This window comes from Hyperolius riggenbachi, chromosome 5, assembly GCF_040937935.1.
Source record: "Hyperolius riggenbachi isolate aHypRig1 chromosome 5, aHypRig1.pri, whole genome shotgun sequence".
Lineage (NCBI taxonomy): Eukaryota > Metazoa > Chordata > Amphibia > Anura > Hyperoliidae > Hyperolius > Hyperolius riggenbachi.
Genome location: NC_090650.1, coordinates 80,104,360 through 80,129,039, shown reverse-complemented (window position 1 = coordinate 80,129,039; position 24,680 = coordinate 80,104,360). Strand labels below are relative to the sequence as shown.

The 24,680-nt window shown below is 43.9% G+C and overlaps 1 protein-coding gene across 3 annotated transcripts in view; it reads left to right on the top strand.

The window, feature by feature from the left end:
• Nucleotides 1–24,680, top strand: part of GALNT11 (polypeptide N-acetylgalactosaminyltransferase 11) — a 77,663-nt gene that overhangs the window by 29,145 nt on the left and 23,838 nt on the right. For all 3 annotated transcript variants that reach the window (XM_068235909.1, XM_068235910.1, XM_068235908.1), the window contains exons 3-9: nt 568–691; nt 2,073–2,239; nt 3,037–3,162; nt 7,250–7,499; nt 13,410–13,527; nt 17,260–17,412; nt 17,870–18,088. In XM_068235909.1, coding sequence (XP_068092010.1) covers nt 568–691; nt 2,073–2,239; nt 3,037–3,162; nt 7,250–7,499; nt 13,410–13,527; nt 17,260–17,412; nt 17,870–18,088 — 1,157 coding nt within the window. The remainder of the gene's footprint in view (nt 1–567; nt 692–2,072; nt 2,240–3,036; nt 3,163–7,249; nt 7,500–13,409; nt 13,528–17,259; nt 17,413–17,869; nt 18,089–24,680) is intronic.

Genomic DNA, 24,680 nt, shown 5'->3' with positions numbered 1-24,680 from the left:
GCTGATTGGCGTAAGATCCTTGGGGCAGAGTTTGCAGGAATTATGCGTGCGAATCCCCGTTCTGATGACGGAGCTCTGCTAGGAGACTGTTAGACGAGGAAACCGCCGTCCAATTAACCTGTACTGCGCTGCGATTTAAGGCAGCGCTGTACTGGGGACAGCCGTTGGACACAATAAAAATACATAATAACATTTATTAAAAAATAACATAAATATTTGTAAAATAAACATCTCGGGGGCAATCAGACCCCACCAACAGAGAGCTTTGATGGTGGGGAGAAAAGGGGGGGGGGGTGTGAAATCACTTGTGTGCTGAGTTGGACGGCCCTGCAGCGAGGCCTTAAAGCTGCAGTGGCCTATTTGTTATAAAATGGCCTGAACTTTAGGTGGGTTTAACACTGCGATCCTCAAGTGGTTAACTAGAGTTCCCACTTTATTACTATGGCTCTTAATCAACCCTTTTTGCTGCTGAACCCTTTTGTCACAGAAGAGATTATAATATGTATAAATACATTCTTTAGTTATCGTACATTGATACTTTATTTTTATTTTTGTTTCCTGTTTTAGGAATGATCTTCAATGAACAGGACCAAGATGTACGGGACATTGGCTACCAGAAACATGCCTTCAATATGCTGATCAGCAATAGACTGGGCTACCACAGAGACATCCTAGACACAAGAGATCCCAAGTATGTGCATCCTGCACTTTCTTTCTGTTTTAAGAAAGCAAACTCTTGTTTTCCTTAGTATTTTAGTAAAGGGGCTTTTAGGACCATTGTAGTCCCTTACACACTCCAATGAGTTCTGGTTCACCATGAGCTTGCTGGTTAGTCTGTACCTCTCGGTGTTACAAGCCCTACTCCATAGAGCCAAATTAATCCATTCCATGCACTGATGAGGATCAAACAATCCGAAACAGTCTGTATTCATGTTGGATTATGGCTCTGTACAAATTAACAAGCTGACACATCATTGCATTCCAGCAGTTCTGGAGGTGTGTTTAGCTTCTAAGGGTAACAATGGTTAATTTGCATATATTCAGCAGTGATGCACTGGGAGACATCTCAAGCTCACTCCAACCTGAATTATCACAAATTCTTTCTGTTTTAAGAAAGCAAGCTCTTGTTTTCCTTAGTATTTTAGTAAGGGGGCTTTTAGGACCATTGTAGCCCCTCACACACTCCAATGAGTTCTGGTTCACCATGAGCTTGCTGGTTAGTCTGTACTGCACTGCAGAGCTGTCTGCTAGTGTCTCTGTACTTGCATAGTTACATCAGTAGGGGAGGAGTGAGACAGGATTCTGGTGAACTGCTGTCAGGTGCTCTGTAGAGATCCTCCCATTCATATCTTATGAGTCTGTACAGAGGCACTTGGATCACAGAGCTGATGTGGTGAGCAGAGTAACAGCTGAGCATCACATGGCAGCACAAAACATTCCACAGATTTTATGGTTGCCTCCGAATAAACTATATGTCCTCCCAGGCCAGCTGTGTATACTGATGATTGTTGCATAAACCTCCATATGGTATATTTAACTAGTCATCCTCTTCATATTATTATATGTGGGGGTGTGTGTATGTATATGTTTGTGCGTGTGATTGTTTCTGTTAAATAACTCACTCACTCTTTATTCTACATAAAATGGGAGACTGATGTTGGTTGAGTATGTCCTAGTTCATTAAGGACCCTTTCAAACTTAGTCCCTTGCGGTGCAAAAAACAGTATCACCACATGATGCAATGATGTTCTTGTGGGGCTTTCACATTAAGGGCTTAATTCACAAAAGCATGATAACTGATAGCACAGCAGTTATCACGCGATCTGCCGTGCACAAAGTTTTGCATGAAGAATTACGTAAAGGATTACGTTCGCGTGCGAAAGAAAAAAGGAACACATCCTAGTTATTAGTGTGCTTGGCACTGTACTTATCAATGTCTATCTCATGTCACACGTCACTTCGGGTATCCTTTAACAAGTGTCAGTGTAGCAAGATAACCAATGTGATTAACCTCACTTTATTGGTGTTTTTACTATTGTGGTTAATAGGTGTATTTTCTTGTACGTTGTCAGGTGTGTGAAGAAGACCTACCCCACAGAGCTGCCCCTTGCCAGTATTGTCATCTGTTTCTACAATGAAGCTTTCTCTGCTCTTCTGAGAACAGTCCACAGTGTGTTAGATCGCACGCCAGCTAATCTTCTGCAAGAAATAATCCTGGTGGATGATAACAGTGAGCTTGGTGAGTGCTACATCTGATTTCTAGGCACATATAAGGACATCTAGGAGCACAAAGGACAGATACAGGCCACACAACCACAAAATGCTTCAGGTCTGTCAGTGGCATACATGGGCGCAGGGGATTGCAGCTGGTAAAATATCGCTAAACTTAGCGATATTCTACTACTGCATTTTGATAGTAAAATATTGGTAATATTGACCGATATTTTACTGTTGCTAAACTTAACCCAACTCTCACACAGAAACCTCCCCTGGTGATGCCTAACTCTAAGGGCCCATTCACACTTGAGCGTTTTGCCAGCGATTTCGGCAAAACGCTTAAACACTAGCGCTTTGCAAAGCGCTAGGGTAATAAAAGTCTATGGGCCTGTTCTCATTTGGGCAATTTGCGCTAATCGCCGCAAATCACCCAAAAAAGCTAAACACAAACACGTAGCCTGCACCATTTTCAAGCGATTTCCCGGCGATCGCATTTTACTGCTATAGAAGCGCAAAACGCAATCACTAAAAAATCGGCAGGTGTGAATGGTGTTTTTTTTTTTTTTTGCCGTTAATCGCCAAAAAAAGCCAGAGCAAAACGCTAGCAAAATCGCTAGCGTTTTGCGATCAAGTGTGAATGGGCCCTACATCCCTCTCCAAAAGCTACTATGAAAGTACATTTCTGGGCTGGGCAGAGGCCCCTCCCAGGTTTCGGTAGAGGGATGACCTGGCACCAAAACAATCATACATCTAGAAAATAGTAGCAATGGACGCAGCTCATGAAATTACATGCATTCAGTATTGTCTCCATTCCCCCAGATGATCTGAAGATGCAGCTTGATGACTATATTCAGGAGAACCTTCTGAAGAAAGTGAAATTGGTGAGAAACGAGCAGAGGGAAGGCCTGATCCGTGGAAGGATGGTAGGAGCTTCCCATGCTACAGGTACAGTGTGGATAACGATAACATTTCTATAGCGCTTTTCTCCCTTAGGACTCAAAGCACTTAGGCTCTCTGATTCAGTAGTTGGTAGTAGGATGAATTATTAACACATCAAAAAATTATATTTCTGCAAATGTCAAACTGAACAGGTGGGTTTTCAGTCTGAATTTAAAGAGCACCCGAGGTGGGTTACTGCAATCAATATTAGGACACAGAGGCACACTCTACATACAATGCCCAGCCTCTGTGTCCTTAGTGTGCCCCCAGGTTCCCCCCGTACACTGCTGTCCCCCATTATAAAAACCGCCAGGCTAACGACACACAGATTGTCGCTAGTCTGCTGTTTACCTTCTGGCTGCCACTCACCGCCGCTCCCCCGCCTCCTGTATAGCACGGCTCCCCGCCTGTGTCCCTTCCCTCCACACCACCGGAAGCTTCCTCCAATTGGCTTACAGAGGCGGCCAGGGAAGGGACACAGGCAGGGAGGTGCAGGAGCGGTGGTGAGTGGCAGCCAGAAGGTAAACCGCAGACTAGCGACAATCTGCGTGTCGCTAGCTTGGCGGTTTTTATAATGGAGACAGCAAAGTATGGGGGGGAGCCTGGGGGCACACTGTAAGGACACAGAGGCTGGTGATTGTATGTAGAATGTGCCTCTGTGTCCTAATATTGATGTAACAAACAAAACCTCATGTTCTCTTTAAACACGTCCAGAGATGGAGCTGTCCTGATCTGCTGAGGTAAGGAGTTCCATAATGTGGGAGCGGCATGACAGATGGCTCTGTGACCAAATGTTTCCAGGTAGACTCTGGGTATGACTAGATTATTACAACCTGCAGATCTGAAATTGCAGGGATTGCTACGCAGCTGCAACATTTTTTTCATGTATCCAGGTCCCAGATTATGTAGTAATTTTAAATGTCAGTAGGCCAATCTGTGTACTGCCTTAAACCTTTAAGTGCCAGTCAATAAAAGCTTTTCATTTCTAAGTAACCTGCCATCTAATATGAGGGAAACGAGGCTGTACATCACTCTGCCCAGTAACGCTTCCTTCAGCAGGATGGTCTGGCCTGCACCAGGTCTTTGAAGAAGGTGAAAGTTAGAGGAACAGACAAATGGTGATGTTGTATAAAGTGTGAGTGTCCATAGAGGAATTTCCTTTCCTCCACGTGTCGAACTCCATGCCAGTGTTTCGGATGGACTGAGAAAGAGAGGAATGTGTTCTACCTGATGAACCACACCTTTCCTGATTCAGACCCATCGATTTATTTGAACTGTCAAAAATGTGTGAGGACCTCTGCCCTCGTAGGTCCGGTTTGACATACCTGCTCTAGACTCAAGTGTTGTGTGTATCCCCCACAACTGTACCAGGATGATATTGCTGCTGCTGGGTTTTTGGAAATGCCATTTGTTTTCCCTGGTATTCTATTCAATAGTTGTTTATTACTGGTGAGTGAAAGTACAGAGATGAGCATTATCAGGACTTCACACCTAACTGGCTGCATACTGGCTGGTGCCTGCATAAGGAGTGAAATCGGCGGATAAGCAGTCGAGGAGTAGGAGCAATTTTGGGTACCTGGAGTTGGTGGTTTCATATACGGAGTCTGAGTCAGATGCTTTTTGTCCCAACTCCCCCCTTCCCCCGTAACCCACCCACCCCCGCCTTTCTCAGATTTGAGCTGTCCTAACAGGAAATTCTGATTGGTTGCTGTTGACAGGGAGATATTTCCTGTGTCTGATATTTTTCATTGTTCATTTGCCTCATTGCTGACCTTTTGATAGTTATGAACTGAAGAGCTGCATTCACTGAAATGTTTAAACCTCCTTTTCTCTCTAGCAGCACTGGTGACAGGTATACTTTAAAGTACACCAGAAGTGAGAGAGATATTGAGGATGTCAGATTTATTTTCTTCCAAACAATACCAGTTGCCTGGCAGTCCTGCTGATCTTTGGCTGCAGTAGTATCTGAATCAAACACCTGAAACTAATAAGCCACTAACTACTCCAGTCACACTTTAGTCAGAAACCTCTGATCTGCATTTTTGTTCAGGGTTTCTGGCTAAAAGTATTGGAGGCATAAAACCGGCAGGACAGCTAGGAAATTTGTATAACAAAAGGAAATAAATGTCGGCCTCTGTATTCTTCTCACTTCAGTTGTGCTTTGAAGTGATAGGCCACACCTGTTTCAAAATAAAAAACCCCAAAACTTCAGATATGTACAGTTCAAGGAAATTTGCAAACACTAAATCTTATGACTTGCTTTGTTTCTATAGAGGCATCTCAAGCACAATTGCTACCAGATTTGTAGGTTTAATTGGTGTAGGTGTCTCCTTCTTCAGAGTTATAATGCTTCCTGCTTTGTGCAGATACTTTCTCATGCATTAATATGAGAGTTACTGAAGTCTTACTGGCAGGAAAAACGTAAGTCACAATCTAAGAACCGTTCACAATAGGGGGGGGGGGGATGTTTTTTGTACTTACAGGTGATTTTAGGTAGGTATAGCTAGCTACAAACTGAATGTGTTATTTTTTTTAATAACTTACAAGATTTGTGTAGTACTGACACATTACTTTTTTTTTTTTTTTTTTCAATTTTTTTTAGTTAATAAAGGCTCATAACAACATTGTATCCAATATACATTTGTATAAGAGGGTACAGTGCAATAAAAACATAACATACTGAGACTCTTATATACTTAGATGACTATCTAGTAGTAGGCAGTATCTGCGAACTAATATATAATATTCACAGCGTAGCACCTAGCTCCGCTTCTGCATATATTATTGTAGTAATGGTACGAAAAAAACGATTAAATTTGAGCCTCGTGAGGCTTAAAGAAAACCTGAACTGAACATTAAAAGTCAAAATAAGCATACACCAGTCATACTTACCTTCCATGTAGTCTACTCCTCAGTGTCTTTCTCCTGCCCCGCGTCCTGTTTGTTCACTGTGATCAAGGGAATTTTCCGTCCTCCATTTTAAAAATGGCCATTACCCATAACAGCTTTCTGGTCAGCACACAGTTACACTGTAACATCGCCCACTTGAGCCATAGGGAAACATAGACATTACCTGGTACATCAGTTTTCCTCTCAGCTATAACTGACAGCAACTGATATTTTACTGACAGCAACTGATATATTTCAGATCTGACAAAATATTGTCAGAACTGGAAGGGATTATTGTCAGAAGAAAATGGTGAGCTTCTGAGAGGAACGGATGGCAAGGTAACTATGTAATGTTCATTTGAAGTTACCTCATGTGTTTATTTTAAATATTTTTACTCAGTACAGGTTCTCTTTAATGATATTCATAAGTTAGGAGAGGGTGTCAACTTAGACACTCCCCACCTATCCCCGTAGATCAGAAAAGAGAGGAAGATAGAGAAAAGAAAAGTTAAAGAGAAGTCAACCATGAGACCATTACCCATTCCAAGTGAACCTAAATGCATAGCATTCAAAAGGATATATCGCCCCCACATATTACTTTTTAAAACTATAGTCCAACATCACTTTAAAGATTACCTTAAAAAATGTTTTATTTTTTTTCTTAATAGCTAGTCCCTTTTAGCATAAATGCCATAGTTGAAACGCAAAATCCCGTGGCAAAAATCCACAAATCCACAACTTTCCAGGTCATGGATTTTGCTGCCTACAGGAGGCAGAGCTTTGCGCTGTAGCTTGGCCTCCGGTTGCATCAATCTCCACGAAACTCCGCCTTACCCCGCCTCTCTCAGTGAAAGAAGACTTAGAGGGGCGGGAGGAGGTGGAGATCTTCGGAGATTGACGTGAGTAGAGGCAGAGCTACTGTGCAAAGCTATGCCTCTACCCGGAAGGAGCCCTGAATTTTGCTCCGGGGATTTCGGGGTGATTAAGGCCTTGTTCTGCAGCGGGGATGCAGCGTTTCAGCTATGGCATTAATGCTGAAGAGGACTGGCTATTAAAAACCGATAATTTTTGAGGCTTCAGATTCTCTTTAGGGTCTCCACTTTTTAAATTTTGAATTAGAATATTACTGTGATATTTTTTTTTTTATTTTTTTTTATCACTATATCTACTTTGGAAATATTGAGCAGATGGTTTTATTTTCCAGGTGATGTGCTGGTTTTCCTGGACAGTCACTGTGAGGTGAATGAAATGTGGCTGCAGCCGTTACTGGCACCCATCAAAGAAAATTCTAAGACGGTGGTGTGTCCAGTCATTGACATCATCAGCGCCGACACACTAATGTACAGCTCCTCCCCTGTTGTGAGGGGGGGATTTAATTGGGGTCTCCACTTTAAGTGGGACCCAGTGCCTCTGTCAGAACTAGGAGGACCTGATGGATTCACTGCTCCATTCAGGTAACAAAATACTAACAGCTTTTATGTTTTCTAACCAATTGTCTTTCTCTGGCTTCACCCAACATAAATGTGAAATTTGTGTAGAATCCAGGAGATAAAAGGCTAAATCAATCAAGAGCAATTTTAGATGTACTAACCAAAGCGCAAAAATGTGACAAACTACCTTCCTGCCCCTTGATGCGGCAAAATACAGCACAAAAGATCCTCATACAGTGAGAGGCTGTTGTGCAGTTTTAGAATACATCCAGCCACACCCTAATCCTGCGTATTGAGCTAATTCATCCACACAGCATAAATGTAGCTTTAAACAGTGGCTGACGGAACAAACGCAGTCCCCACCCACTCTGAACTGATTTAGCTAAAGGCCTCCTTTTATGTGTGACATGGCTATAGAAAATCTGCTGTCAGTGGGCTATGCTCTGCTACCTTTATATCTGATCCTACTGCTTTAAATGTGGAGAACCAAGAAAAGATATACCGCTCGACTCACAAAACGGAGACAGTGCTGGAACTAGGGCTGCCCAGCCCGGACTCGATGATAGGTGAAGGAGATCCGCACAATGTCTCAACAATCCATACGTTTATTCAGGACGTTTCCCATGCACATAAAAGAGAGGTACTCCGACTGACATGTTTCGAACCTACATGGTGCTTTAAATGTGACTGTACGAAGCATTTGGGTTGATTTACTTAGGCTAAACAACATAAGTAATCCAGCAAACTGTTAAGCGGCAGGTATATGCAACCCTCACCTTTGTCTATACTAAGACACAAAGGATAACGCTAAAGGAGATCCTCAGCAGAGATGGGAGTATCTGTCCATAGGACAGCTTTAAGCTGTATACTCCAGAGTGGAACGATCACCTGTACCCATCACAAATATTCTTGCACTGTCTCACTTCCACCACTAGAAGTCACTGTTAAGTTAACAGAATACAGGCTTTGAATTATGCTGAGGGATAACCTGTCTTGTGATGTCTTCTGAGTGCACCTTGAAATGTAATGTCGTGCTGGTGGACCTGGCTGTTGTCGGAATACTGCAGAGATTTAGTAATGGGGATTTTATGTGTTTAAAGCTAGCTTATTTCATTACTGTATGAGAGCTTCTAGACACATTAGCATGGGTTATGTTTCCCATATCCTGCTTTTATCGCTTAAGTCTGTTTTGAATAGAAGTATGTGAGCTTTCCCAGTCTCCAAATTCTTAAAGTATCCAGAAAAGGGATCACACATAAATAACAATGAATTAATTGAAGTGTGTTTTTGTTCTCCTGAGTACTCCATGAAGCCACGCGCAGCTCCTTTCCAGCATTCCTGTCATAGCTGTTCTTGTACTCCGTGTCCCGGATCACAGAAGTACAGTGGAGTCCTCGCCAGCTCCTGTTGTAATATGAAGACATGACCTGGATCAGTGTAGCTGACTGGAATCTGAGGGATCTCTCTGACCAATAACAGGATGCTATTAGACTGGGAGCTGGATGGGGTTTTGGAAAATGTTTTGTGGTCCATGTTGGCTGCATCATTTTGTATTGCTATAAAATTAGAGCCACAATATGGAAGTGATTTTGATTTTTCCAGAACTGGGCTGCCGTGACTAAATATTTCCCAGAAACCCAACAGACCATCATCTGGTGTTTTTTCTACCACACTAAATAAAGTGTAATAATTGGCACCTCCGCCTTGGTGCTGTAGTATATGTCTCCTCATCCGTCAACAATTACCGCAATGGTGAACGAATGTTGAAGTAAACTTAAAGGACAACTGTAGTGAGAAGAATATGGAGGCTGTCATATTTGTTTCCTTTTAAACAATACAAGTTGCCTGGCAGCCCTGCTGGTCTATTTGGCTGCAGTAGTGTCTGAATAACACCAGAAACAAGCATACAGCCAATGTTGTCAGATCTGACAATAATGTCAAACGCCTGATCTGCTGCATGCTTGTTCAGGGTCTAGAGCTAAAAGTATTAGCAGAGAATCAGAAGGACAGCCAGTCAACTGGCATTGCTTAAAAGGAAATGAATATGGCAGCCTCCATATCCCTCTCTCCCTCCTTCACTAAACATCTGTAGCTAGAAAGCTCAGCCAGTGTCTTTCATCCTCATGATAATCCACTCCTGCATCCGCTGATGTTTACACAATCAAGAAGTGCTAGAAGTTGTGTGACAAGGAATAACCAGCCAGCCAGTCACTGAGTGGGGGAGGAGCCACAGATCATTTATAGTTCATTAAACCCTCAGGTGGCAGGATTTGCACTGAGTGGCAGAGGTTTCAGAGCTGGTAATCTGGACCAGGAGGGTGAGTTTCTAATGCAGTGCTTGGAATGTTTGAAGGGAAAATGAATTGAGAGGCATATGGTGGCTGCCATAATTTTAAATCAAACCCGAGGTGAGAATAATATGGAGGCTGCCATATTCCTTTTAAGCAATACCAGTTGCCTGGCAGCCCTGCTGATCCTCTCCTCTCCCTCTAATACTTTTAGCCATAGACCCTGAATACGCATGCAGCAGGTCGGGGGGTTTCTGACAATACTGTCAGAACTGACAACATTAGCTGCATGCTTGTTTCTGGTGCAATTCAGTTACTACTGCAGCCAAATAGATCAGCAGGACTACCAGGTAACTAGAATTGTTTAAAAGGAAATACATATGGCAGCCTCCATATCCCTCTCACCTCGGGTTCACTTTAATAACTGTTGCCTGGCATCCTGCTGACCTCTTTGGCTGCAGTAGTGTCTAAATCGCACATCTGAAACAAGCATGCAGCTAATCCACTCAGACTTGGCCAGAAATATCTGATCTGCATACTTGTTCAGAGTCTGTGGCCAAATGTATTAGAGGCAGAGACTCAGTTGGACATTCAGGAAATCTGTATAGACAAAGAAATGTTATTGTTTGAAGGCCATTATGCTGCTGTGTATCTTTTAGAGCAGAGAGGAAGTTCTGAGTTCCCGTCCGCTTTAAGACTTCACCATTACAAAATATAAACCCCACTTCTTGTGGATGCTCCACTTCTCAGATTGTCCCCTAGAAGGCCTCCGTATAGCCTACAAGAAAACGTTATGTAAGCCTTTCAGATGTTCAGCACAGTCTATAAATTTCCCTCTACCACCACAGTAAAAACAGTCCAATAATAAAAATCCTCTCCATGAGCCAACGACAAAGCTGAGGACACCGCACTCACCAGGCTGTAAAACCCCACAGGACAATTAGAGTTACTCTTCAGCATGAACAGCACTGGGCTGTGCTGGAAAAGATGGCACGAGATTCCATGGACTCCAGCTCAAAATAAACATTACTAAGATTTCATAGTGCAGAATCTTTATTAAAAATTGCATTCTGTGTCGGCGTGGTAGGAGCAGTGTGCCCTGCATATGCTGAATTAGCACTTTTTGACTGGTTACTGTCTCTGTGAGTTGGATCTAGTTAAACAGGAAAATGTCATGTTTTAAGATGAGTTTTTTTTTTTTTTTTCACCCATTTGGATTGCATTTTTTAATAAAAAGATTTAGCGCTGAGATCTGTCATCTAGTGGATAGTTTTAAATTTCCTGCCATCTCAACACCTTTTCCACTGACGCCCCAGTGCTGCTTTCTGTCTCCGGATTAGCGCAGACACTAACTGGCCTGTGGTGAGTGTCATGTCCTCTGGGGTGAAGCTGGCTCATGGATAGGATCGTAATACTGCACTGTTTTGACTTGGATGGTGGAGGTGGATTTATAGACTGTGTGCTGAATATTAGAAAGACTAACATAATCTATGAACTGCAAGGAGAAAGTCATTTTGTTTGGCTGCTTTTTACTCTACCGGTAATTGCTTTAGTTATGGGAATTTAGGCACTGTGTTATTTTCTTATGTAAAAAATAGTTACTTTGGGGGCTGCTCACCCTTCCTGCCACACTTTTCTTCCAGAAAGATGATCTGTTGTGTTGGTAGCATGTGAGGACACTCATGTCTAAAGGTCCATACACCGGGCGGATCGCTCAGAAACAGCCTTATCAGTCCAGCGACAGACTGTACACACGCTGTATTGTCTACTAAAAACACGCCCAGCAGGAGGTGACGACGGACCCGTCGTTGCCTTTGATCAACCGTGTGTACGGACCTTAACTGGGACTAAACTGATGAACAAATGTAATCTTCTGATTCTCCACATAATCGCCTCCTTTCCTTAACCACTTCCCTATGACTTGAATATAAAGGTCCGTACACACGCCGGACTGCAGGCAACGCCGGGTCTGTCGTCACCTCCCGCTGGGCGGGTTTTCAGCAGACAGTCCGGCGTGTGTACAGTCTGTCAGCGGACTGATACGGCTGTTTCTGAGTGATCCGCCGGGCGAATCGCTCAGAAACAGCCGTCTCAGTCTGCAGACAGACTGTACACACGCCGGACTGTCGCTGGAACGCTCACCCAGCGGGAGGTGACGGACCCGTCGTTGCCTGCAGTCCGGCGTGTGTACGGACCTTAAAGCAGGCCATACACTGGCCCGATTTGCGCTCGTTTCGACAGCAGATTCGATCACTGGGATCGAATCTGCTGCCAATCGTTCACGCTACACGCCGAATTTCGATCCATTTCGTCCGATCCCGTCGATCGTGCCGTGCGGAAAATAACCGTCGATCGCCCGCGGGTAAAGAGCGCATCGCTAGCGGCGTTCGAGTGCCCGACGACCGACGCAATAGAGCCCGCATACATTACCTGCTCCGCCGGCGCGACTGCAGTCTCCCGGTCACCGCTGCTCCGTCTGCGCTCTGGTCTCCAGGTCCGGCATGCCTCACTTCTTCTAGCCCGGCAGGAAGTTTAAACAGTAGAGCGCCCTCTACTGTTTAAACTTCCTGCCGGGCTAGAAGAAGTGAGGCATGCCGGATCTGGAGACCAGAGCGCAGACGGAGCAGCGGTGACCGGGAGACTGCAGTCGCGCCGGCGGAGCAGGTAATGTATGCGGGCGGGCGGGGGCAGCAGCAGCAGTACCACCACAACAGATTGTGAACGGTTTCAGGCTGAAATCGGTTCACAATCTGTTTGCTGTAAAGGTAGCCATACGATCCCTCTCTGATCAGATTCGATCAGAGAGGGATCTATCTGTTGGTCGAATCTGATGGCAAATCGACCAGTGTATGGCTACCTTAAGTCTCTGCACTCTCCAACAAAATCTTAGATAACACTGTTTATTTATCTCTGACCTGATAAGATCACTACAGAGTTGTAAAGTAATGACAACAATCCCCTCTCCTACTCCCAGGGAATTCAATTGCAGAGTTAATTAGTAAACAAGTGTAAAGTGAACAATCTAGGAGAAGATAGTAGCAGATTGTATACAAAGTGTGGGTTTCATGTACAATAGAACTGTTTTACATTTAAGCTAGAATGTATGAAAGTGGATAAATTGTGTATTTTTTCACTTTATTTCCTTATTTTCCCTTTAAAATCCATAGAAAATAAGGTAATTACTAAAAACAAATATCAGCCACAAAAAGCCTAGCTTTTCCTTTGTCCAGGAAAAAAATACATAAATATTTTAGTTGCGATTATTGATAGTTTATTGCCAAAGTAATCAGAGCTGAGCTGAACGGGGAAAATGACCAGGGTAAGGGAACTGGTTAAGCATTTGCAAATCTTGCAATCCTATTGTTGTAGTTGTATCACACTCCTCACCATTTATGTTAATGCTGCTGAACAAACAGTTACTGGAAATCTGCCATCATGTGACCAGCTGCTTTGTCAGAAAATCACACTATGATCTGCTACTTCAGTCTGCTGTTTGATGCTTTTGAACCAAACTCGATCTTTATTTGGATATTAATAGATCCAAATTTATGCTCCTGCAACATGTATATGTTATGCTTTCTTGTTATTGAAGGACGTAGCACAATCATGAATTAACAGATTTTATTTATTTTTTTTTAAATTCCAGGTCTCCCACTATGGCTGGAGGTCTTTTTGCCATGGACAGGGAGTACTTTAATACACTGGGCCGATATGATAGTGGCATGGACATCTGGGGTGGAGAGAACCTGGAGATTTCATTCCGGGTATGTAACCTGTCACAGGCTGAATAAAGTGGATTTCAGGAAAGATGCTAATGTGGACTAAGCAACTTGAGGATCTGTATAAAAAAAACAAAACAACTCTATGGGGATACTTGCCTCCCGAGTTTTTTTTTTTTACATACAGAGTCACTTTAAGATTACCACTGTTGTCTACTATATAGCACAATACTACTGGCTGCTATACTGATCCTTTTACCTCTAAAGTGGAACCGAAGATGTGCTGTATGGCTTTCAACTTAGAGGGCAATATGTACATTATAAAATGCAGACCTTTCTGCTTTTGAATCCTCTTGACTGCACCCCTCATCCTCTTGCTGCTGTAGCAGTGTTTGAACCCAGTGATGGATGATGACTAGAGTCAATGCCTAGTCAAAGAGCTTTGGCTCTTCCTGACAGTCCTTTTTTTTTATTTTTTTAAATTTATTTATTTATTTATTTTTTTGCAATCTGAGGTGGAAGAAGATGGGCCTTAGAAAGTGGCAGTTGGCCACCTTGACTGAGTGAAAAAGCAGGCGATTTGGGCGCAGCCGGCACCACCATAGGTTGTAATAGGAATTCCGGCTATAGCGGCGCTCAAAAGACTGAGCTCAAATTACTTTTAAAACCATGTAATTCAGCCGCCAGCAATAGCTGAAAGCCGAATTACATTCCCCACCATTCACAGTGACCTGGAGGGGGAATAGTAATTAGCGCAGCTGGGACTTGTGCAGGAGCAGGGTAAGCTGTATATTGGCTTTATCCTGCACCCAAATCTCCCAGCGGCTATTTCATAGGTATGCTTACACAGCCCACCTGCCTAGGTTGCTTTGTGGATATTCCTGCTCTTGCTGAACCGCCTCTGCTCCTTGGCCCTGTCCCACCTGCCTAGGTTGCTTTGTGGATGTTCCTGCTCTTGCTGAACCTCCTCTGCTCCTTGGCCCTGTCCCACCTGCCTAGGTTGCTTTGTGGATGTTCCTGCTCTTGCTGAACCTCCTCTGCTCCTTGGCCCTGTCCCGCCTGCCTAGGTTGCTTTGTGGATGTTCCTGCTCTTGCTGAACCTCCTCTGCTCCTTGGCCCTGTCCCACCTGCCTAGGCTGCTTTGTGGATGTTCCTGCTCTTGATGAACCTCCTCTGCTCCTTGGCCCTGTCCCGCCTGCCTAGGTTGCTTTGTGGGTGTTTCTGCTCTTGGTGAACCTCCTCTGCTCCTTGGCCCTGTCCCGCCTGCCTAGGTTGCTTTGTGGATGTTCCTGCTCTTGCTGAACCTTCTCTGCTCATTGGCCCTGTCTACTCTCCACTGCATCAGGGAAATTGCAATGGTTTTGTGAAGAGGGTTAATTGGAACTAAAAACATTGTTCACACACAGGAATGTGGCACTGCACTGGTGGAGAGGGTGGAGCAGAAGTTCATGACATCACCCACACATTTCCTAATAAACTATGCTAATTTCCAGGCTGTCATAATAATCCTGTATCTTTAATACTTTAAGCCACTGACCCAGAAGTAGTATGGACATCAGGTGCTGTGAGTAAAGTTTGGCCATATTAGCTGCATACTTGTTTCATGTGTGCTAGCCCAACAGCACTGCAGCCAAAGAGATCAGCAGGATTGCCGGGCAATTGACATTCTTGAGGGCTTATTTCCACGGACAGTTGAACTGTGTTCAGCAAGCAGTTGCCAGGCAGCAGCAGGCAGTTGTGAGAGTTTGAGAGGTATTTCACTGCCTATTAACAGTCCGTGGAAAACAGGCCTTAGGGCTGGAACCCACTAGAGCGATTTTGTGAGCATTTAGGGAGCGATTCAAACCGCTAGCGATTTCCCTCAACGCTTAGCTAATGTTAATAGATGGGCCAAATTCCACTGGAGCGATTACGATTACCAAAATCTCAAACGCAGGACATGCAGCACTTTTAGCGTTTAGCAATTAGCGTTAGCGTTTCTGCAATGTAAAGTATATAAACACTGGCATAATCGCTCATCAAAACCTAAACAGTGCGATTTTGCTAGCGTTTTTACATTACTGCACACTGTAAATAAGTTAAAATTAGTTGAAAGGACCAATCAGAATTTAAACCGCTAATCGCTACACAATCGCTGAAAAAAAGCTGACACTTTTTAAAAACTCTAACAAAATTGCTCATGAAATCGCTCTCAAACTGCTCATACAAAAAGCTAGCGATTGCGATTAGCGACAGAATTTTGTAGTGGGTTCCAGGCCTTACTGTGTTGTCCCTTTAAACACACTTAATTCAAGTAGGGAGATGAGGTGTTCTGACTTCATACTTGTTGCAAGGAATACTGAAGATCGCTTCTATTTTTCTACTCCTTGTTTAGACTAGTGGTTTGAAGACTGTTTTGTCTATTTTAAATAAAACTTGCCCTCCATGTGCAAACTTTTATTTTTTGCCATCGACTCGCACTTCTCGGTCCTGGCCAAAAAGCTGTGAAATGCTCTTGTGCCTAGTGAAGTCATGGTGGGTGGATATTCGAATGCAAGTACTGGTTGTTTGGAAGTGAAATAAAGTAACTAGGGATGTCCCCTGGGTAGGCCAGGCACAGCTGCGGCAGAGGAGTGAGCATGGTATTTTAGTATGAGGTTATGAGTTCAGCTATAGTGTATGAGTTTTTGCTATAATAAATTTATAGCTAAGCCCTGTGAGGGTTAGTGTTGGGCGATTGGGTAGCAGGGAGGGACGTTTGTGTTAGACATGCAGATAGGGGTATGCTTTAGTGATCGGTGTGCAGATAGGGGTAATATATGGGAGGGGGGTCAGTGTCAGGCATGTACGTAGGGGTATTCTTATGCTTAGGGAGTTGGTGTCAGTCGAATCAGTAGGGATTTGCTTGAGGAGGGGGATTAGTGTTAAGGTGGCCACTAACTGTCCAATTTCTAGCGAAATCTCGTTTGAGCGGTCAGAAGTTCTGATCGGATTGGTTGTAAATAATCTCCGTTGATGGGCACAATCAATTACGAATGATTATAAAAACAATCATCCGATTGAATTTTCGCCAAACCAAAATTTGGATTTTCTTGTTGGTTGTGATAGGAAGCAAAGATTGGATCGTTGATGGTGTAGTGAACAATTTCATTTCCGATCCGAATTTGATCGCTCGAACGATTTCTCGCTAGAAATTGGATCATTGGTTGCCACCTTTAGGAGATGAGAAAGAAAATGGTAGAATATTGGTTATGGAAAATTACCAATATTGTAATTCTTGGCAATACCCAGGTATTGAATACAAAATTCAACTGGCATCTCTTATAAATGTACTAAATTTTCCAGTTTTGATTTTCAGCTTGACTTTGCATTAATCAGTCGAGTGTTTTTGATTTACCTTCAGTCAAATCTGAACAGAACATGACAAGAAAGTGTGCCTGTTGAAGCTTACTGTTCTTTACACGCAGACATAACGAGGTTGAACTTTTTTTTTTTTTTTTTTTTACTGAAGAAAAACCTGCATACATATATCGTACACCACCGTCAGTAAATGCAGCTTCTTTAGAACAGTGAGAACACAGTGAATACAGGAAATAACAATCCCATTCAGATCAACATTTTATTCTACACACCCTGACATCTTGTGGTTGTTTTACTATAGTGCAGTTTAAGGTAATCTGTTGATACTTCAACATGGCCAAGTATCTGATCTATTCTGCAAATCTCTGCTGTAAAGGAGAGCTGGATTGTGCCAGTGTTAGAAGGTAGTAATAATGGAATCTATTTTGTCGGTTTCAGATCTGGATGTGTGGTGGAAGTTTGCTCATTGTACCATGCTCTCGAGTGGGTCACATCTTCCGCAAGAGACGTCCATATGGCTCACCGGGGGGACATGACACTATGGCCCACAATTCTTTGCGGTTGGCTCATGTGTGGATGGATGATTATAAGGTAATCATAGATTATGGAGATGTATCTGTTAGGGAATTCACAAGCAATTTACTATTTAAAGTGGACCTGAACTCAAGCACTGGACAGAAGGAGAACATAGAGAAATGCACCCTGTATGTATTTTAGAGAGTTTAGCCTGTCTTATTCCCCCTCATCTATGACTAATCACCACCATAATTTTATCTCTCAGCCGTGTCAGCTCAGGAATCTAGCTAATTTGTAAACACAGGATTTTAACAATTTATCTGCTTCAATGAAAGCAGGAAGTAGACACTGCAGATTTATTGCAGGATTTGTATCAGCTGTGAAATGTTGTTTTTTAAAGGTTATTATGCTGTTGCTCATCTTTTAGAGCAGAGAGAAAGTTGTGAGTTCAGATCCGCCTTAATAAAAAATCAACGTTTTGACTGTGCACCTTTCATTGCTTCCCGTGTTACATTTTGTCTTCTGTATTTAGGAACAGTACTTTGCCCTCCGACCCGAGCTCAGGAACAGGGACTATGGTGACATCAGTGAACGTTTGGCATTGAGAAGCCGGTTAAAGTGCAAATCCTTTAAATGGTACCTGGACAATATCTACCCTGAGATGCAGATATCTGGGCCCAACGCCAAACCCCAGCCGCCTGTATTTGTCAACAGAGGCCAGAAGCGACCAAAAATCCTGCAGCGTGGGAGGGTAAGCAGCTAGGATTCTACCACTTTCTGCCCAGGGGTGTACAACGTCTATAGTCTTATCTGCAGCTACCTCCTCCTTCAACAACGGCCCCTTTTTATGAGCGGTCATTTGAACACTGAATTATATCAAAGCATTCTTAGCGAACTGTATTACATAAATTCTATTAAAGGAAGCGTCTGACATTGAATTGTGCATCAAATAAGAATATTTGTAATGTGTACATTTTAAAGCGGAACTGAAATGACAAAAAAGTGTTTGACTTATGCTGGGAACACACGTTTCGTTTTCCCGCACGATAGAAGCGTTCGATTGATAATTTCCGTCATGTCCGATATTCCGCTTGATTGTTTCACCGCTCCAATTCCTCATAGAAGTGAATGGAAAAAAAAAAAGATAAGAAAAGCCATTAGCACAGGACACTACTGCAGGCTAGAAAGATACGCGTGACTTCTAAGTCGACGGTAGGACAGTACCAAAAGTAGCTGGCGGCGGGAGAACATAGGATCGTGGAGGACAGCCATGGGATAGGAAGGCTGCACGTGGCTGGCAGAAGCCCCAAGTGAACCTTAACTCGAACAAAAAAAAAGTTTCACTTACCTGGGGCATCTACAGCCCCCTGTGGCGGGGGACCAGAGGACATGACTGACTGCGAGGGCACAGGATGGCTGCAGGGGGCTGGTAGATGCCCCAGGTAAGTGAAACCAAGGTACCATAGTTTTTGGACCTAAGACGCACCTAGCTTTAGAGAACAAAAATCAGGGGGGAAAAAATACACTCAACCTGGTGTACCCATGGTGCAGGGAAGTAATGTGGAGATTCCCTCCCAAGTAATATAAGAATATAACACTAAGTGGCTGTTTGCATTAGAAGGTGACCACCAGTGTCCGCCTGGCAAAAATCCACTGCTATGCATATAAGAGGGAAGGACACAGGCAGAATGACCTGTCCAATACCAGCAGATGTTCGATACCAGCCCTACAGAATCATTGCCTTCTTCTGGGATGAATTAAAGGATAGCTTAGTTCTAACAATATGGCAAAAATTATGCCTTGTTTGTGTATGGGGGGTAGGACAGAAGCTTACCGCACCTCCCTTGCCCCGGAGTCGGCCTCAGTAAATTGGCCCATTCCAAAGTCCTGGTCGGTGCATGCGCAGTATGGCTGTGGGAGGACACAGGCACTCCCGCAACAAGAAGAATAACGCACACTAGACTTGAAGTCGGTGGGAAGCACAATCTCGAGCAGACATATTGCGCATGCACCACTTAGTATGTCTGGGTCAGAGGGCACATGCATCGGTACTACTTCCCTTGGGAGTGGGCGTGTACTCCTGAGGACATACTGCGCATGTGCCAACCAGGACTTCGTAATGCGCCAATTTACAGCACTACTCCCCACACACACAGGGTATCATTTTTGCCATATTGTTAGGAATAAGGTATCCTTTAACAATAAAAGAGCAAAGAGCGAGAACATTTGTGCCATATTACCCACAGCCTCATCCACATAATCTCTGGGAAGCAGCCTCTGACCAGGATGCTCAGAGTAAGACATCACTACTGGAGACCTGCCCGGTTTAAGGGAATATATTTTCCATCAGTGTTACACATCATGAATATTGATGCAACTGTACGTTTAGCATGATGCTCAGTGCTTATATACAGAGGCATAGCTAGGGCTTTCAGCGCTCGGGGACAGACAGTTTTTTTGCGAATTAACTATTTCCAACAGGTTTGGATCTGAGCATCATTGTCAGACTGGGATGTGTTTTTGGGGAAACTCCATGTCCGCTCACTTAAGAAATGCCATTTCAAAGCTTGGTATTGGCAAGGGAAAAATGTTATTCACAAATAGCAGTAGAGCAGTAGCAGATTTAAAGAGGTGGTGGGGGGGGGGGGGGATACCTTTTATCCAGCACATCCCGGAGTCCACTGTCAAAATGATGCAATAATTATGAATATGATCTCGTAACGAGAATTTGCATTGCTAATTGAAAGGCTAATAAATTAATCTGCATAATTTAATTGTGTTCTGCATTTGATTTGGCGTCCAGAAAAATCAGTTGAATGCATCAGTTATCGCGGTGCATTTAATGAATCCTGAATGATTAAATAAGCTAATGAGCTGCTGGAATATCTGCTGGCACACTGTGATCTGGAGTGGTGCCCGCATGTAAGGAAACCAACTCTGAGGAATATGAATGTGGTTATTTCTTAGGCCTCGTTCAGACTATATGCGCTGCCGTGCGCATTATGGCAGCGCGTATAGTGTGCGACACGCAAGAACGGTAGAAGGGCATAGACAGCCCTTCTACCGTTCCCATCATATGCGCTGCGTGGCAGCGCGATTGCGCTATCGCGTACTGCACGCATTTTTGTGAATCGCAGCGCAGATCCCATTCATTGTAATGAATGGGAACTGCAGCGCAGCACATAGGAGCGCAGATGGCGTGCGATTGGACGCGTTGCGTTCCGATCGCACAGCCATCTGCGCTAAATGATGTGAACGAGGCCTTAGGGTAATAACTGGCAGCTGCTGGGCAGTTATACTGCTCTAACAGATCTCACACACCTGTGGCAAACATGCAGGCATCTGACCACCGTATTCAGTCTGGGACATACTCTGAGTATTGGGGTGTTTCCACATTGAATGCGTTGCAATGCATATTACCATCAATGCAATTCTATTCCTGTTGGACATTCCACATCAAGTTATATTTTATGACACAGCGCACATATGATAGTCCCACTTGAGCCTCAGACCCAAACTCTTCTAGTCCGTCGTATTTCCTTGACATACAGCTGAAGTTCGTGATGCAGATAGCCTTTACAGTGCGCACCACCACCACACCCTCAAGATGGGACACTCACTGCTAGATATTGACCCTCTATCAGATCGGGTCCACAGCATCTGCAGGGATATCCAGGCCTCCCTCTGCCTATCATGATCACCACGGATCCTCTTTAAAGGCTCAAATGCAGCTTCATATCAGAAAGCACCTCAAAACAAACCAATTGGCTCCATAGTGCAAAACTGTATTTAAAGTTTATGAAAAGTTATGGTAAAACACTCACATGCTGTAGACTTATCAAAGCACTGAGTATTTATGGGCTCAACCCCGATCGTGGGTTGTACGGCAGGCTCTCAGCAGCGCTGTCTCTCCGGCTAACGCATACCACGCCAACCTCACTTCCGCCCTCTGCGTTCCACGTACACGCGTCCCGGCCCTTGTTTTGTCACTTCCTGTGACTCATCAGGGCCATGCGCGTACGATAGTACGTGTGGAATGGGCCTAAGAGGGGCATATGGTGGGTATAACCCACATCTAGATATGGGGTCCAACAGACCAGCATGGAGACGACAGGGCCAGAGAGGACCCCCTGGAAGCAGAGGGGCTTATGGACATAGAGGAACGGGTCTAGGTGGACCTCAACCACTGAAGTACTACCCCAATTATGGAGTCCAATACAGAATAGATATGATCCACTTTCACAGCAGGGGAGTTGTGAACCTTTTTTGGAGGAGGACCCACAATACCAACAGAGCGATTGGACAGATCAAGAATATATCAGGCATACCCCAGGCAAAAGAGGTCTAGAAGAGGAACAAGGGGAGGGAGAAGGCAGCATAAAAAAGAGGAGGTAGTGGAGGGAAAAGATATTTTTAATTTGAGTGGGGTACCTTTAACTAAACAGGAGACAAAAATGTTGAATGAGGGCTTGAAATATGCCCCTAAGAAAGGCCTTAATATGTTTGACAACTATATAGATCCCAAAGTTTACTAGAAAATTAAATCTTTAAATATTTTTTTGTGTCGGACTATACACAATCACAGGTGTTAGTTGATAGATTATTGGAAAAAGGGTATGAGGAGTAATTTTTGAATATGGAACAACGTAATGTGAGAAACATGAATAGGAGTGAAATGGTACATGGGCACAAGGATAAGGGGGATGAGAATCCTAGTTTAGCATTTGTCAGATTTCAATTGTCAGTATGAATCTTTGCAAAACATGTTTTATAAATATTGGGCTATACTTCTTTCAGATACAGAATTAAACTGCATATTGCCAGAAAAACTGAAGTTTATGTATCGTAAAAGTCCTAATTTGAGGAATTGCCTGTCTCCAAGTTGTGTGGAGCCAAAGAAAAAAGAAGATGGACCTTACGGTTGGCAAACTCCTGGCTTCTTCCCATGTAGAAAATGTAAAGGGTGTAGGGAGGCAAAGGCCTCGAGGAGGAAGGAAGTAGTCAGTTTGTATGACCAAAAAACAACAAACAACTAAGATTAGTTGTTTCGTGTAATGACCTGGGTGTGGTATATTTAGCTTGGTGCCCTTGTGGCTATCAGTATGTGGGTGAGAGAATAGGGAAGCATGTTAGGAATATTACCAATGGTCTGGTGGGGCATAGCCTGTCTGCCCACTTTAAAAAGGTACACCAAAGTGATCCAAGGTATTTGTCCTTTTGTGGGTTGGAGAAAATGCAACGAAATTGGAGGGGTTGTAACTTTACCAGAGAAGTCTCTAAGAGGGAAACCTGGTGGATATGCCATTTGAATACTTTAAAACCAAAGGTATTAAACATAGATATTGATTTGATGTGCTATTTGAGTAATGATTAGTGGTTGACGCTGTAGCTTTAAGGAATGTGGTGATAGTGGGGTTGCCTCTCAAGATGTGGAGTTCATGCCCCTTTGGGGCAAAGTGTAAGGGGGGCTTCATTTGATATTTGTACAACTGTACCTCTGATCTAAGGTAGATGAGTGTAACCACATGCATAGGGATGATCATTGTTGGACCTATATTTGATTTGGGTGGAGGAGGAGGTTTCACCCGATCTCCTGTAGAGTGGGGATATTTGGCTGGGGAGGAGTTGTGTTGTGAATTTTGTTAGGTGTTTTTGGGGGGGAGGGGGGGGGTATTTTGTGAAGGGGGTTAGGAGTTGGAATTATTTAATGGTTTTGGGGATTGGCTGCGGCCGAACAATGTATTGTGGGCAGTTTATATTGCTATTTAATATATAGTATGCATAAGTATTTTTGTGTAACGGCAGGCTCTATTGCGTGCTGCCTCCGGGCGGAGTGCTCACCTTGAGGGGCGGGGTAGCTGGGAGTGTTGCTAGGGTTATACATACAACTAGTTTTGATAGCTATAGATGACGGCAAAGCTGGGAGGGGTTTACAGCATAAGTTCTACACGTACCATGGTACGCACATGCCCCTGATGAGTCACAGGAGGTGACGAAACCGGTAGGACCGGGACGCGTGTACGTGGAACGCAGTGGGCGGAAGTGAGGTCGGCGTGGTGTACGTTAGCCAGAGCCCAGTGAGACAGCGCTGCTGAGAGCCCTCCTCCAAAAAAGGTTAATTACTCCCCTGCTGTGAAAGTGGATCATATCTATTCTGTATTGGGACTCCATAATTAGGGTAGTACTTTAGTGGTTGAGGTCCACCTAGACCCGTTCCTCTATGTCCATAAACCCCTCTGCTCTCGTGGGGGTTCTCTCTGGCCCTGCAGTCTCCATGCTCGTCTATTGGGCCCCATATCTGTATGTGGGTTATACCCACCATGTGCCCCTCTTAGGCCCATTCCACACGTACGCGCATGCCCCTGATGAGACACAGGAAGTGACGAAACCTGTAGGGCCAGGACGCGTGTACGTGGAACGCAGAGGGTGGAAGTGAGGTCGGCGTGGTGTGTGTTAGCCGGAGCCCAGTGAAACAGCGCTGCTGACAGCCTGCCGGACGGCCCATGATCGGGGTTGAGCCCGTAAAAACTCAGTGCTTTGATATGTCTACAGCATGTGTTTTAGCATAACTTTTAAAAAACTTTAAAGGCACCTTCACTGTAAAAAAAAAAAAAAAAAAAAAAATTTTGTTAGTTACCTGGGGCATCTACTAGTCCCCTGCAGCCATCCTGTGCCCTCGCAGTCAATCAAGGCTCCTCTGGTCCCCCGCTGCCAGCTAGTTTCGTTTTTACCGGCTAGGAGTCGGCCAGCCGCCATGCGTACGTTTTTACGCATCCCTGCTGGTGCAGGAAGCTTTTGCAGACATCAACAAGTACATTTTTACACGTTACGTGTGTAATGCGCAAACGTGTCTTAAAGCTGGGTTTGCGTCAAGATCTTGGGTCTTCCAGCAGCACCCAGAAATGGATGGCAACAAAGCGCTGGAGAGTTTTGAAGTGGCCAGCAATGTGTCCAGATCTAAAGCCCATTGAACACCTGTAGAGAGATCTTAAAATTGCTGGGAAAAGGCGCCCTTTTAATAAAAGAGAACTGGAGCAGTTTGCAAAAGCAGAGTGCTCCAAAATTCTGGGTGAGAGGTGTAAGACACTTATTTCTGGTTATAGAAAGCTACTGATTTCAGTTATTTTTTTTCCAAAGGGTGTGCAACCAAATATTAAGGGTGCCAATAATTTTGTCCAGCCTATTTTTGGAGTTTTGTGTGACAGTATGTCCAATTTGCCTCTTTTCTTTCCCTCCCTTTTTTTTGTTTTGTTCCACTGCACAGAAAGGGAATAAACGTATAGAAAAATGTGTGTTACTGCAATACTTTTCTGTGAGAAATACTTGATTTTTTTTGGGAAAAA